Source organism: Maniola jurtina, chromosome 22 (genome assembly GCF_905333055.1).
Source record: "Maniola jurtina chromosome 22, ilManJurt1.1, whole genome shotgun sequence".
NCBI classification, from domain to species: Eukaryota; Metazoa; Arthropoda; class Insecta; order Lepidoptera; family Nymphalidae; genus Maniola; species Maniola jurtina.
In genome coordinates, this window is record NC_060050.1 from 11,150,199 (window position 1) to 11,166,880 (window position 16,682).

General features: G+C 38.9%; 1 protein-coding gene across 1 annotated transcript in view; it reads left to right on the plus strand.

Annotated features, from left to right (window-relative positions):
* Positions 1 to 16,682, plus strand: part of LOC123877016 (hemicentin-2-like) — a 125,442-nt gene that overhangs the window by 69,839 nt on the left and 38,921 nt on the right. Inside the window, exons 4-5 of the mRNA XM_045923504.1 lie at positions 6,029 to 6,237; positions 11,246 to 11,356. Of these exons, the coding sequence (XP_045779460.1) occupies positions 6,029 to 6,237; positions 11,246 to 11,356 (320 nt within the window). The remainder of the gene's footprint in view (positions 1 to 6,028; positions 6,238 to 11,245; positions 11,357 to 16,682) is intronic.

Consider the following 16,682-nt stretch of genomic DNA (forward strand, 5'->3'; position numbering starts at 1 on the left):
AAACTGATGAAGGGATTGAATTATTTTTTATCCGCAAGTTTAAAGTGGTTATTTCATTCTAGGATATTTATAAAATTAGAATAGAATATATTTTTATTGAAATAAACTTTTACAAGTGCTTTTGAATCGTCAAAATAATTTGACTGGTTCGGAATGCCGTTCCTACCGAGAAGAACCAGCAAGAAACTCGGCAATTTATATTTTGTGTTAATTGGTTGGTCACGATCTGGCATTCTCCTTTAGCCAATACAAATCGGATCTGGCATTCTCCCTTAGCCAATACAAATCGATTGTAATAATGATTGATGTAGATTTTACAGAATCGAGCTACAGGTTAAAAAGTTCCTGGACAGTCTTCGAAATCAAATTATATCCTTCAGCGATTTCAACCGTGCCTTTTCTGTGGATACTTAAACCACAGACCGTGACTTAAACTGTTAGTACTGTAAATGTATATCTACCTTTGAAAATTTCATCCGTGCCAAAGATAAATGAAATCCTTTTAGTGTCTTTGTACACGTTCGTGACATAAAGCAACGTGAAATGACGTTGTACTAGCGTTTGGTAGACGAGTGTCTTAACGCTTCGTTTGGTGTGTGTGGTACAAGGAGAAAAATAAAGCGGGTTATATAGCTAAGATTTAAGTTTCAGTTAAAACGAGATAGATTTATGTCGGCTATATAACGCTGTCTCGTTTTAACAGTGCCTTAAGTCTGAGCAAAGTCAAAGTGCGCTTTATAGATAGATAAGCTTAACCTTATTTTGGCTGTAATTTTATCGAACAACTAGCTTATGCCCGCGACTTCTTACATAATATATAATATATAATAGAATACATAGATTTCAAACCTATTTTACCTGCTTAGGGTTTGAATTTTCAGAAATACTTTCTACGCCATCATAGCTTTCTGCTTGCCTTTCAGCCCGATCCGTCTTAAGTAGTTTATCGACGGCTTAGAGTGAAAACCTCATAAGTGTAAAAGAAGTAACTTTTCAGGAGGAAGAAAAAACTGCGTGCTGTAAAATTAGAAGCGAGTATTTACGAGTTTCTCATTTAATGTCATAGATGGCGTTACGTGTATCGAATGAACAAATTAGTCAGATCAGGATGTGCGTTGCGAGGTTTTCTTCCTAGAAACGCAATAAAATAAATTTGAGCAAAAATGCATTCCCGAGGTTTTCACTCTAAGACGACGTTATGTTGTGCGTTGATAGATCAGTCAGTCAGTCAGATTTTGTATATAATATTATTTAGAAGAATGATTAAATCATCATAAACGACCCATCGTTGGCTCATTGCTGAGAATGAGACGTGTTTGACCATAACCTAACACGCTGGTCAAGTGCGCCAACAGATCTGATACAGATCTTTGAGAATATTATGTGGACCTCACAGCCATGCAGATTTCTTCACAATGTTTTCTTTCAACGTGATAGGTATTCAATTGCTTATAAGAAAACTAGAAAAGAGCTGATAATCTTCAAGCAGCTGAACAAATTTTCTTGGATTATAGCTAAGAACTCTGTTGATCAAAGCCAACTTTCAAACAAAAAAAACTAAATCAAAATCGGTCCATTCGTTTAGGAGCTACGATGCCACAGACAGTTACACAGATGCACACGTCAAACTTACAACACCCCTCTTTTTGGGTAGGGGGTTAAAAATACACATAATTTCGAAAAGTTAGAAGTACATGCCCGAGATCGAACTCTGAACCCCAGGAGGCCGACGTTTTAACAACTAGGCTATCATCGTTCTACAGAACCCTTAGGACTCTTGATATTTTCCACCAATCAGATTACTGTGTCACGTCAATGATCTGATTGGTGGAACCTTTTTTTTTTTTTTCCTTTAAATCTGGCTTTACTCTGATTAGCCAATGTCAAGTTTGTGATATTTTCAAGTTATTGAATTTATACAAGTATGGACTCCGTCTGCGCCGGCGCCCGCCGACATACGCGCGGCGCCCCTTTAGAGCGCTTCCCAGTCAGTTCCACCACCAAAAAACACCAACTAACACAAAAACCATTCACTCTTAACAAAAAAAAAACACTCCAAACAAGCACAGCACGCGCGCCAGCAAACGCCATCACAGACGAAGTCCTTGGTGGAACCTATACTATGCTTTCGAGCACACTGTGAGACCTCATAGTAATGATTGTGAATACGGGTATCAGTATGTACGTGTATACTATGAGGTCACGTTGCCACCAGTTTAACCTCTACAGTCTTATTTTCAGTGTGAGGTAATACGTCGGATATTTCACGATAATATCCTCAGGGGGTTCCGTTTACTCGGGTTCCGTGATAAAAGACGTGCTTAGTGGCGCGGAAAAATCTAAAAACCTTTAATACTTGCAGGTAAGTGTATGCTACTTTTCAAAATATCTCGTATGGAAAATGTTGCCTCATATTTTTCCAATAGGTATATTTATGAGAAGATTGAAATTATTTTTAATCGGAGTCAATAATCCATGCTTAATATTGTAAATGCGAAAGTGTGTCTGTCTGTCCGTCTGTCTGCCCATCTGCTACCTTTCACGGCCCAAAAAATTTAACCGATTTTGAAGAACATAGAGTTAGCTTACATCCCGTGGAAGGACATATAGGCTGCTTTTTGTCCCGGAAAATCAAAGAGTTCCCACGGGATTAAAGGCCCATCCGTTTAACCGATTTATTTGCAATTTGGTACAGAGGTACCTTGCATCCCGGAAACTGACATACACAACTTTTTATCCCGGAAAATCAAAGAGTTCCCAACGGGATGTTTTCTAAACATCCCGTAGGAACTCTTTGATTCATCTTGGATACATATTACTAGTAACATTTCGGATTTAGGTACAAGTATCTGCGTTTTAAAAAGAAAAGCGTTTGTAGGTTAATATAAATTTTAAGCCACAGCACTGTACAAGCTGAATTGCACTTTGTTACGTCGTAACATGAGTCGATAAAAGATGGCGGCCGCAATACAGCTGTTCGATTTGGCAGCTATTTTCGGTGGAAATGACGTTTGAGAAACGAGACGTCGCAAAAACGAGATCAAGACTTCAAGTTGCGCCTAAAACTATTTCAAGAACTAATAATTCCTCTACTTAAACTAAGATATATTAAACTAGAAGATGCCCACGGCTTCGCCCGCGTGGATTTCGGTTTTTTTAAATCCTGCAGGAACTTTTTGATTTTCCGAGATAAAAAGTAGCCTATGTCCTTCCCCGGGATGTATCCCATGTCTGTACCAAATTTCATTAAAATCGGTTCAGCGGTTGGGCCGTGAAAACGTAGCAGACAGACAGACAGACAGACGGACGGACACACTATTGCATTTATAATATAAGTATGGATAGGTCTCAAGGTCTGAACCTTGGAACAAAGAGATCTCATCAAATTTTCATTAGTAGGTAGGTGACGTCAATTAGTTCCTGCTTCGCTGTGATGGTTAACATCGCATTGCTTCTATGTTACCTTCCTCCACCACTTCACAGTTAAGTACAACCGACAGTAACTCCACTTCAAAGTCAAAATTAGTGCCTACGTTTTTTTAATGATGTCTAATTGACACAGACGAGATAAATAAAAGAAATGCAAGATATCTTAACAGGGCTCTCTCCGTCACTCGTTTCCACTCGTTTCATACAATCGTAGTTCCAATTTCATTTGAATATTAAGCAACCAAAGTCCATGAAATTTTGCAGACATATTCTAGAAACTAATATTTGTGTCTGTGGTGTTTTAGATTTTTCTAAAAATATGTAGTTTTAAAATTATAGGGGCTCCAAGATTTGTATGAAAATTTTATGACCGCGTAACTTTGAAACCGAATATTTTAACAGAAATCTGGAAAACCACAGACATAGATATTAGTTTCTAGAATATGTCTGCAAAATTTCATGGACTTAGGTTGCTTAATATTGAAATGAAATTGGAACTACGATTGTAAGAAACGAGTGGAAACGAGTGACGGAGAGAGCCCTCTTAAACATTTTAATGTAGATCGGCGCAGTCGTTCTATTACAGATTCTGTTTTGCTTATAAAAGTGCTGAGGTAGTCCTACTACAGCGCAGCGCTAACTGTCTGAAGACATTCATTGATTTGGAGATATTCACGCGGGAACTCTGGTTCTAGATACTTACTTGCCTTTTATATTAGTTAAATAGTTTTTTCGGGTTACCTACCGGAACCCTTATAGGATCACTTCGTTGTCTGTCTGTCTGTCCGTCGTGTCGTGTCTGTCAAGAAACCTATAGGGTACTTCCCGTTGACCTAGAATCATGAGATTTTGCAGGTAGGTAGGTCTTATAGCACAAGTACAGGAATAAATCTGAAAACCGCGAATCTGTGGTTACATCATTAAAAAAAATTAAAACGTGTTTCAATTTTCAAAGTAAAATAACTATACCAAGTGGGATATCATATGAAAGGGCTTTATCTGTACATTCTAAAACAGATTTTTATTTATTTTTACACATAATGGTTTTTGATTTATCGTGCAAAATGTCGAAAAAAATACCCGAGTAAGGAACCCTTGGTGCGCGAGTCTGACTCGCACTTGGCCGGTTTTTTATACACGTTATACACACTCTGAAAATTTGAACTTTCTACGAGTTCACGTTTATTACTGTTCATGAGATACAACCCGCTTACAGACAGACGCCATTCGAGTACGAAACCTTAAAAAAGTTCAAAGCGTAGGTATATTTACCATCATTTATGAAGACAAACAGGAAAAAAATTACTGCGCAAAAAATCAACGAGCAAAACCCCCAAAGTGAATAAACGAATATTATTCAAGACTTATTTACTTAATTTTCAAAACTCGACGGCACACAACCTGATTGGGTAAACAAATGTTCCAAACAAGATAAAATAAAATTCATTTTTGACTCACTTGTGTACCAAAGTATTGACATCAAATACAAACTCGGCGATTTCCTGGTAAAGTCTCGCGTAGATTTTTTCGGATAACGTCAATTAGCGAAAAACAAAAAAAAAACGGTCAAGTGCGAGTCAGACTTGCGCACCGAGGGTTCCGCACTCAAATATTTTTTCCGTCATTTTGCATGATAAATCAAAAACTATAATGCATAAAAATCTTTTCAGAATGTACAGATAAAGCCCTTTCATATGATATGCCACTTGGTATAGTTATCTTATTATGGACTTTATTTGCCAAATAGTAAATAATACACGGCCCTGCATTAATCTCTACACGCCTTAATATCGAGCCAAGTACTGCGTATGCTCTATTTGCTCTTCCTTCATTACGCTACGAAGCCATTAACTCTACCGAAGCACAATTATACAGAAACGTATTATACAATATACAATGTACCGTATAATACTGAACCGGGGGTTTAGGCGCTTCATATTAATTAAATCGCTTAGAGATATTTTGGCCCCGCGCTTCGGTTCCTATTTTCTTAAGCGGTCTAATTGCTTTATTATAAACCGCGGGTTAGCAATCCGGGAGCTTAAGAGATATACAAGTCAGAACAAATCTAGTGGAATTCCGCGAGAAAAATGCACGCGGAATTTCTTCGGAGTTTTGTCCGCGCAAATAATATTATGGCGTTCTTTAATCGAGCGCGCGTTTTCCTGCTCCCCTCCTGCTTGTGCTATACCTACCTACGTTTCTTTTATGATTCTAGGTTAACGGGAAGTATCCTATAGGTTTTTACAGACACGACGGGCTGACGGACGGACAGACAGGCAGACAAACAAACAACAAAGTGATCCTATAAGGATTCCGTTTTTCCTTTGAGGTGCGGAACCCTAAAAAGTAAAAAAATTGGTTGTCTGTAAAGTCGGTTTACTGACGATAGTTGAACGTGACAACAAAGGCCGATTGTGCTTCTTTGTCGCTCGTTCCGCGCTCTCGCTTGCACTTCAAGCCTTACGTGGAACGCCTCAGAGCGAGGTAACGCCGCATGAGTCATGTTTTTTCGTGCGTGCAGCCGGCTCTATCGAATTATAAGACGTTGTCACGTCAAAAATACTTCACAAATTAAATCTGGTTTTCTCTTCCACAGCTTCGACGTCCGTGGTCGCAGTTTCAACAAGGCCCTCCACTGGTCAGATCCCCTCGCCTTCGGGAGACGGGCGTACTTCGTGACGATGTCCAGGCCCTCGTCCCTGACCGTGGATGCCGTCCAGCTGGATGATGAGGGCGTCTACAGGTGCAGGGTGGACTTCAAGAACTCACCTACCAGGAACTTTCAGATACGGCTCAACGTTGTGGGTGAGTGGAATACCAAATCTTCAAGATTTCAAAAAGAATCTTCCAGATTGAAAAAGTTTACATTACAAATACATTGTTTTGATATGAAGACTACACCGGTTTTGCACAGATAATAGACGGATGCAAATCGCTCTGTCTAGGCCCTTAAGATCTTTTTTAACCCCCGACCCAAAACGAGGGGTGTTATAAGTTTGACGTGTGTATCTGTGTACCTGTGTATCTGTCTGTGGCATCGTAGCTCCTAAACTAATGAACCGATTTTAATTTAGTTCTTTGTTTGAAAGGTGGCTTGATCGAGAGTATTTTTAGCTATAATCTAAGAAAATCGGTTCAGCCGTTTGAAAGTTATCAGCTCTTTTCTAGTTACTGTAACCTTCACTTGTCGGGGGTGTTTAATTTACACTTGTCTTAGATTCAATGTTGTGCGCATTGAAGTTGTTGAATTATTATGTAGCTATTAACAGGGGTACATTTCCTCAACGGTTGTATGTAAGAATTTTTTCTCCATCTGTAGCCTGCATGCGTTCCGTACTGGGCATACATCTTTTAGACAGCTCGCCACCACAGAGTCTTCAGTCATGCCCTTCTACCAACTCCCCAGGTCGTTGGTCCGTCATGTTAGAGCTGGAGGTCTTTCCACACTGCGGTTTCCAGTCAAGAACTTATCTTCCCAGTGGCAATCAGTTCTGGGGCAGACAAGACCTGTCTATTACCACTACAGCTTGAATGTTTTTTTGGATTCATGTCAGTTACTTTGGTAGTAAGTGAAGTTGATGCAATAGTACGTGAAGAAGATTCTCTCACCTTTGAGAAACTCATCAGTGGAACTTTAGGGATCCTTGATTAGGATTTGAACTCACGACCATTGGTAATTACTCACATGACTTAACTGCAAGGACTTCAAAGTCTGGCATGTTACATTAGGTTTCCACACACTACTCAACTTGTCGGCCGATTAATCGTCGAACCACTCACTAAACAAGCGAATTTCGAATAAAGGGCAGTATTTCACTACGACACCAGTGGCGGCGCATCCAGTTGTCATACCAAGAAACTGTATACAGCTGAGTTCGATAAGAGATCCTTATCTGGTGTCCACTTGATTGCACATCCAATTTGGTGGGGGCGTGGTGGCCGGAATTTCTCACTGGTAGCGCAACCACTAGTAATGTATAGAATTATTTGGCGTCTCAGTCCCTCGACCATCAATTGTGCTACCAAGGACGTCCCTATCGTATACTTCTCGTGCGTGACAATGTCATTCGCACATCCACACTGTTGATGTGAGGTGATTTTTCTCACTACGGTGTCTGCTCGGATGTTTTTCTTTTCGTAGGTCAAGACACCATGGTGGTGCGACCGGTGTCGCCGCCATGGTGTCCTAGTGAGATATTGGTCTTAATGTTTGATGTTTTCTTACCCTTGAACTTAGTAGCTAAGTATTAATTTAACACTTCAATACATTTCAAGGCAACGCTTTGTGTTGGGGAAAGGAATTAGCATAAATGAGTATTTATTATGCCTCTAAATTCACGCTTCAGTTATAATTTGGTTTTACTTTTATTCATGTAAGTATAGTAGACCATTGAAGTAACTTAATACTATAGAAGAGCTATTTTAAACAATCTAAGGGTTGTTATGCATTCCTCCGATCCGAATCCGTGGAATCCTAGTATAATTGAACCTAATAGAACTAGAGAGAAGAAGAGAAGAGTAACTTATACTAACGCTTTCGAATGAACTCGGGTTTTGACCTTCTATTCCGGGGTTCTATCCCCGGCACAAACTTCTAACTTTTCGGAGTTATGTGCGTTTTAAGTTTGGCTCTAAGCAATTTAATATCACTTACTTTCACGTTTGATTGATGATTGCGAGAAAATTATGTAGGTATAAATGGTATAAGGTCTAGAAGTACTCAAAGTCTGCAAACCGTACTTTGCCACCGTGTTGGACTATGGCCTAAACCCTTCTCATTCTGAGAGGAGACCCGTACTTCAGGCGGCAATGAAAATGAAGATGATGAGACTTAGTACTTTATAGAGCTTTTTTAACCCCCGAACCAAAAAGAAGGGTGTTATAAGTTTGACGTGTGTATCTGTGTATCTGTCTGTGGCATCGTAGCTCCTAAACTAATGAACCGATTTTTATTTAGTTTTTTTTGTTTGAAAGGTGGCTCGATCGAGAGTGTTCTTAGTTATAATCCAAGAAAATCGGTTCAGCCGTTTGAAAGTTATCAGCTCTTTTCTAGCTACTGTAACCTTCACTAGTCGGAGAATTACACTAATTTTTAATTTACACTTGTAAGGAAATAATAATGGATAGAAAACCTTCAAATACAAAGTAATTATCCACTTCTGCCATGTTCCTTCAAAAACTCATTAGAAATATCAGAAAAATACAAATATATCTTGCCACATAATAAAGCCTAATATATTCTTCCTAGGGCCGCGGCTTAGTTTTTCAAGCGATCGCAAGAGCAATAAAAATAGCCGGTTGTTTTGGGATAAAAACTGACCTAGATATGACTAAACCCAGAAATAAGATATAGGTACGCGATAGAAAGAGGAGTGTTTATTAAATTTTAGGCTGCAGCGATGTGCGAGCTGAATTGCATTTTATTGTTGCGAGCTTCTGGCCTCGCGCTTTACAAAAACCGGCCAAGTGCGAGGCAGACTCGCGCATCGAGGCTTCCGTACTCGAGTATTTTCTACATTTTGCACGATAAATCAAAGACTATTATGCGTAAAAATGAATAAAAAACTGTTTTATAATGTACAGGTAAAGCCATTTCATATTATGATACCCCTTTTAGTATAATTATCTTTTTTGAAATTTGAAAATACTAATTTTTGCGATGTAACCACAAATTTACGGTTTTTGGATTTTTGCCTTTACTTGTGCTATAAGACCTACCTACCGAACCTAATTTCATGATTCTAGGTCAACGGAAAGTACCGTATAGGTTTTCATGACAGACACGACAGACGGACAGACAGACAGAGAGTCTACCAAGTGATCCTATAAGGGTTCATTTTCCTTTTGAGGTACGGAACCTTAAAAATACTCTGGGGGTAGGAAAGACTACGTGGATTCGGAGTGATAAGATGTTGTTCTACTTAATTAGGGGTATCCTGTGATGCCGCGTCCCATTTCGCGTTTAGCCTAAACCCGTGGCTCTGGGGTAAAATTTTCACGAGCTCGTTTTCGTTACATATTTTAACGGGTAATTTAGGGTAATTTGACCCCCACCGCGAACCTCAGAATATTCATGTGGCGGTAATAGCGTATAGATTACCGCGCCGCCGCAGACCGCGATAAAATCGAAACAATATAGCTGATAATATCGCGAACTTTGCATACAGGGGCAAAACAAGGAGTTTTGTGCTGTAACAGACAAGAGGAGTCACTATTTATGTACACGTCTTTGATAAGTAAGCCTTCTGTGTGCGAATTCTGTCCAAGTTAGTAAGATGTCAAATCTCATAATCAGCACACTGTACCTTTATTGTATACCTACCTACTATTAAAGCTGGGACACACCAAACGTGTATGCAGCACGTAAGCGTAGACGGAGCGCGTACCATGATGTTATAATCATTAATCTCACACAGTTCCATACATTACAACGTCATGGTACGCGCTACGTCTACGCTTACGTGCTGCATACGCGTTTGGTGTGTCCCAGCTTTAAGTGTTGACGCGTCGCAATTCGCGTTTTGCCTAAACCCGTGGCTCTGGGGTAAAATTTTCACGAGCTCGTTTTCGTTACATATTTTAACGGGTAATTTAGGGTAATTTGACCCCCACCGCGAACCTCAGAATATTCATGTGGCGGTAATAGCGTATAGATTACCGCGCCGCCGCAGACCGCGATAAAATCGAAACAATATAGCTGATAATATCGCGAACTTTGCATACAGGGGCAAAACAAGGAGTTTTGTGCTGTAACAGACAAGAGGAGTCACTATTTATGTACACGTCTTTGATAAGTAAGCCTTCTGTGTGCGAATTCTGTCCAAGTTAGTAAGATGTCAAATCTCATAATCAGCACACTGTACCTTTATTGTATACCTACCTACTATTAAAGCTGGGACACACCAAACGCGTATGCAACATGTAAGCGTAGACGTAGCGCGTACCATGATGTTGTAATCATTAATCTCATACAGTTCCATACATTACAACGTCATGGTACGCGCTACGTCTACGCTTACGTGCTGCATACGCGTTTGGTGTGTCCCAGCTTTAAGTGTTGACGCGTCGCAATTCGCGTTTTTCCTAAACCCGTGGCTCTGGGGTAAAATTTTCACGAGCTCGTTTTCGTTACATATTTTAACGGGTAATTTAGGGTAATTTGACCCCCACCGCGAACCTCAGAATATTCATGTGGCGGTAATAGCGTATAGATTACCGCGCCGCCGCAGACCGCGATAAAATCGAAACAATATCGCTGATAATATCGCGAACTTTGCGTACAGGGGCAAAACAAAGACCTTGCAGAATACAAAGTGAGACCATAGCCTAAGTAAATATAAGTACATACAGTGAGACGACAAAAATCATCAAACATAATACCTAATGTCTTGTCGTATCCTACGAATAAGGGCGTAATTGCCGTTGTGGCTTTTAGGGTTCCGTACCTCAAAAGGAAAAAGGAACCCTTACAGGATCACTTCGTCACTTTGTTGTCTGTCTGTCGTATCTGTCACGTAAACTTATAGCTATAGAGTACGTGCCGTTGTCCTAGAATCATGAAATTTGGCATGTATGTAGGTATTATAGCACAAGCAAAGGAAAATCAATCTAAACCCCGTGAATTTGTGATTACATCATAAAAAAATCGAAATGTATTCACGTACAAATATATTTTCAATTTTCGAAAATTTTCGAAGAATATAGACAAGTACCTAGATACCAAGTGGGGTATCATAGGTGTACATTTTAAAACAGATTTTTATTTATTTTTATGTACAGTTTTTGGTATTTAAAGTATTCTCTTGTTCCACAGTACCTCCTCACCAACTGCTGCTGTACGACGAGGCAGGTCGCGACGTGGCCGGTGTGGTCGGACCTTTAGAAGAAGGGGGCAACTTCACACTGCTCTGCGAACTTAGAGGAGGTACCTACTTCAGTTTTTACTGGGTTCCGTACCCGGAGGGAGCTTACGGGACCCTATTACTAAGGATGAGATCTATAGAGCGCGCTCTGCCTTTGCTTAGACTTAAGACAGAGTTAAAACGAGACAGAGCTATATCTCTCACATAAATCTGTCTTGTTTTAACTCAATCTTAAGTCAGAGCAAAGTCAAAGTGCGCTTTATAGATTTCAGCCTAAGACTCTGTCCGTCCGTTCGTCCGTCCATTAGAGGGCTGTATCTCGTGAACCGTAATAGGTAGAGAGATGACATTTCCACAAAAAGTGTGCTTTTATTGCCGCTAACAACAAATAATAAAGAATTCAAAATGAAAAAAAATGAAAAGTGTTATTTCTTGTGCGATGGAACGGAACCCTTCGTGTGCGAGTCCAACTCGCACTTGGCCAAATTTTTCTCATTACTAAGTGCCAATGAGCTACTCAGTTGAAGTATCTAGCATAGGTATATGTTTTTAACCCCCGACCCAAAAAGAGGGGTGTTATAAGTTTGACGTGTGTATCTGTGTGTCTGTGTATCTGTGTATCTGTGTATCTGTCTGTGGCATCGAAGCGCCTAAACGAATGAACCGATTTTAATTTAGTTTTTTTTGTTTGAAAGGTGGCTTGATCGAGAGTGTTCTTAGCTATAATCTAAAAAAATTGGTTCAGCCGTTTAAGAGTTATAAGCTCTTTTCTAGTTTTCTTGTAGAAAAGAAGGTTAGATAACCGTTAGGTTCATAATATTATGTCAATTGACAAATGTCAAGCTGTCAAGATGGACGTTGCCTAAATACATAATTATTTATTTGAAAATGATGTTTTGGAAAACTCAAATACTTTGGATCGTCGGGGGTGTTATAAATTTTTAATTTACACTTGTGACTAATAAGTAGTTTAACCTAAGCTCATAAATGTACTAAGAAATTGTTCATTAACGCAATGCATTTTAAGCATTCCTTGATTAGAGATACATGATTAGAGACTTAAATCTATTAGGAACTAAATGATACCCGCGACTCCGTCCGCGTGGATTTAGGTTTTATAAAAATCCCGTGGGAACTATTGGCTTTTCCGGGATAAAAAGTGGCCGAAGTCAATTTCCGGGGCGTAAGCTACCTCTGTACCAAATCACACTAATACATATTATAAAGGCGAAAGTTTGTATGTGTGTGTGTGTGTGTGTGTGTATGTTTGTTACTCCTTTACGCAAAAACCACTGGACGGATTTGGCTGAAATTCAGAATGGAGATAGATAATATCCTGGATTAGCACATAGGCTACTTTTTATCCTGGAAAATCAAAGAGTTCCCACGGGATTTCAAAAAACCTAAATTCACGCGGGCGAAGTCGCGGGCATCGGCTAGTTTCATATAAATCGGTTAAATGAGTAGACTTTTAAGAATCCCGTTGGAACTCTTTGATTTTCCGGGATAAAAAGTATCCTATGTCCGTCTGCGCGATGTACCAAACATAAAAATCGGTTCAGCGGTTGAGCCGTGAAAACGTAGCACACAGACAGACAGGCAGACGGACAGACAGACATACATACTTTCGCATTTATAATATTAAATATGGATAATTAAGTAAGTAGAGAATAGTAATTATGTGTACAACTTATTTTTTTAGGTAAACTAGGCCTAAGTGGCTACACCATGTGTACAGATCCTAAATAAACATCTTTATTCCCGGAATAAAGTAGCTATTCCACAACAAGTTCGGTAGTTTTTGACGTAACAGATACATTTGTGCGAACGAGGCATCAATCACTCCGACAGCCGTACAAAGGGTGCAAGTAGGGTTGACACTTGACTTATTTACCTTTGATTTAGATTTTAGGGACAGGTAGCATAGGTAAATGATGAAGCCAATATTCGTGGATAAACACAGGGAAACTGTCAAATACCCACTAACATCTTATAAGAATACTTGCAAATCACAAGCACGTGCTACTGCGAAAAAAACCCTCTAAACCATCTTCGCATTATTGCCTTTCTAATCAAACAGGTTGGATGGTTTCAAAGATTCTAACGAACACAGGTAGTTTTTTTTTTGAGTTTTACATAATATAAGGATATAATAAATGTGTCTGTGATATAGATCTTACTGACGGTAATTTAAGTGTGTGTGTGGGTGTGCGTTTGTGTGAAGAAGCAATTTGCTTTTATTAGGCTCATCTTCTTCTAAATATATATACTTAAGGAAAGCTGACTGACTGACTAAAAGTCTATTTGAATAAAAAAATCTATTCTAGACTGACTGATCTATTAATGATGGAAGAGGGCTAACTTGGAAGAGGTAAGGCAGTTAAACCCATATCCCCGACTGGTTTCTACACGGCATCGTACCGGAACGCTTGGCGGAACGGTTTTGCAGGTGAGGTGGTAACTGACTCCGGCCCAAGCCTCCCACCACACCAAATGTCAAATTAATTAAAAAAAAACTCATATTGTGGGAACCCTAAACACGCGTATAGTAAAAATAGGTGGGATCGAAACTACACGAACTATTAACGTTACAAATAACGTTCCGCTTTCAAGTGGCGGGGTATTACTCATTTTGATGTAACTACCGCCAACGGAGCAGTTTTATTAACCCCCGACCCAAAAAGAGGGGTTTTATAAGTTTGACGTGTGTATCTGTGTGTGGTATCGTATCTCCTAAACTAATCAACCGATTTTAATTTTTTTTTTTTTTTTTTTGTTTGAAAGGTGGCTTGATCGAGAGTGTTCTTAGCTATAATCCAGGAAAATCGGTTCGGCCGTTTGAAAGTTATCAGCTCTTTTCTAGTTACTGTAACCTTCAGTTGTCGGGGGTGTTATAAGAATACATAAATACGGAACCCTAAATGAAGCAACAACACTTTATTAATCAAAATTTTAGAACCTAGCCAAGTAATCAAGTTATATTATTCAAGAAACTTGACGTCGTGATTAAGTAAACAGCAAGAGAATGAATCTAAATAATTATATTAAAAAAAACCAGACTGACTGACTGATCTATAAACGCATAACTTAAACTACTGGACGGATCGGGCTTTTTGGCATGTGGATTGCTATTATGACGTAGACATCCGCTAAGAAAAGATAAACTTAAATCGGCGTTAAGATGAAGGCAACGACACCATTAGAACCTAGTCAAGTAATCAATTTGCATTAATCATTTAAGCGCTTCAAGCGCTGCCGGGTCAAAGAGCAAGAAACTTGACGTCGTGATTAAGTAAAGAGCAAGATAATGAATTTTGGATAAAATTGAAATCTCTCGATGCGGCCATTTCGGAATTATGACGAAATCTGCAGTTCGTTAGGTAATAATGGTACTAACACCTTTTGTCTCGTCTCGATTTTTACACGACTGCTCACAAAAAAGGAGTGTAATGTTGTCAGGGTTCATTTATATTATGTATCCACCATACTTATACCAAATCAAATCAAATCAAATCAAATCATTTTTATTCAAGTAAACTTTTACAAGTGCTTTCGAATCGTCAAAATAATCTACTACTGGTTCGGAATGCTGTTCCTACCGAGAAGAACCAGCAAGAAACTCGGCGGTTGCTCTTTTCAAATGTACAATTTACAATAATATGCTAGGTTTGGAATACCCTTCCGCGATCTGTGTTTCCAATCAATTATAATCCGGGTAACTTTAAACCAAGAATGAATAGGCATCTTCTAGGTAAACGCGTCCCATCTTGGGCCACATCATCACTTTCCATCAGGTGTGATTGTGGTCAAGTGCTTGCTTATAGAATAAAATAAAATAAACTTTGACCATGGATGATACATCCAAATTTATTACATCATTGATATTGGCTATAATTTTTTGAAAAAAAAAAAATACAATACGGTACCGTAATTTTCGAATGTGAAATATTTATTTTTATGTAGGTACGTACCTTGGGTACGTACTTAGTTCGTTTTTTGTCAGGACAGTCATGTTTTAAATTTTTTTATTATGACTTGTTATATTATTTAGATAGGTAGGTACATAAATATTACAAATACATACTTAATCATACAAATACATCATACGAATACATAGGTAGTAGGTACCTATTCTAAATTCATAAAATTAAACAGTATCACGGAAAATAGGATTAAAATGATTAAATGAAACCGTCCTGAATCGTCAAAATGTCTCCAGAGCTCAAACTAAGAACGGAGTGACATCGTGAATAAATAAAGAGGAATGAATTCTGAATTGAAATCTCCGCAGCGGCCATTTTGGAATTGGTCTGCCATCTGCAGCTCATTTGGAATTTATGAAGTTAATCTTCGCAGAATAAGTTTTTATTGTCTGTGCATTTGTGTGATTTGCAATTGTTTAGAGTTCCTTACCTCAAAAAGAAACAAGTGTAAATTAAATATTTATAACACCCCCGACGTTATAACATAACCTGAAAGAGGTATGGCAGTTTTATAAATCCATATCCCCTAATCGGTTTGAACGCGGCGCGGCAGCGCGCGGTGTGTGCGGAAATGATAAATCGCTTAGCGGAACAGCTTTGCCTGTAAGTAGGCTAAGTAAAGTGCAGGAATTTTACAAAAAAATCTCCTGCAGGAAAGGTTAAACGCTAACTTGGTAATGTACAGATTATAGAAAGAGCCAGCGCGTGCTGAACCATCGTTATTTTATAAAAGCTGATTTATTTGCGTAGTCCGCAACATAGGGAGCAACGATCAGCGACTATGAAGTTTGGATCATGGTGGCGTTGGAAGATAACATGTTATAAACGGGCAAAAAATCTTACGTCAAAGTATAAAGTCTAATTTTTAACCCCCGACCCAAAAAGAGGGGTGTTATAAGTTTGACGTGTGTATCTGTGTATCTGTCTGTGGCATCGTAGCTCCTAAACTAATGAACCGATTTTAATTTAGTTCTTTGTTTGTTTGAAAGGTGGCTTGATCGCGAGTGTTCTTAGCTATGGTATAATGCAAGAAAATTAGTTCAGCCGTTTGAAAGTTATCAGCTCTTTTCTAGTTACTGTAACCTTCACTTGTCGGGGGTGTTATAAATTTTTAATTTACACTTGTTAATATTTTCTTTTAAATATCACATCACATCATGTATTGCCAGGGGATTGTCCTGGCAACCCCCTGCCAGACGCCCTTAAAAGTTTAATAGCTTAACTGTACTGGTAAAATAATTCTCAAAATCGGTTCAGTAGTTCCAAAGTTTCTACAAACAAACTTTACCTCTGTATAATATTGCTTACGTATAGTATGGAATATTATTGTAAATTGAACAATTGAAAAGAGCAACTGCCGAGTTTCTTGCTGGTTCTTCTCCGTAGGAACGGCATTCCGAACCAG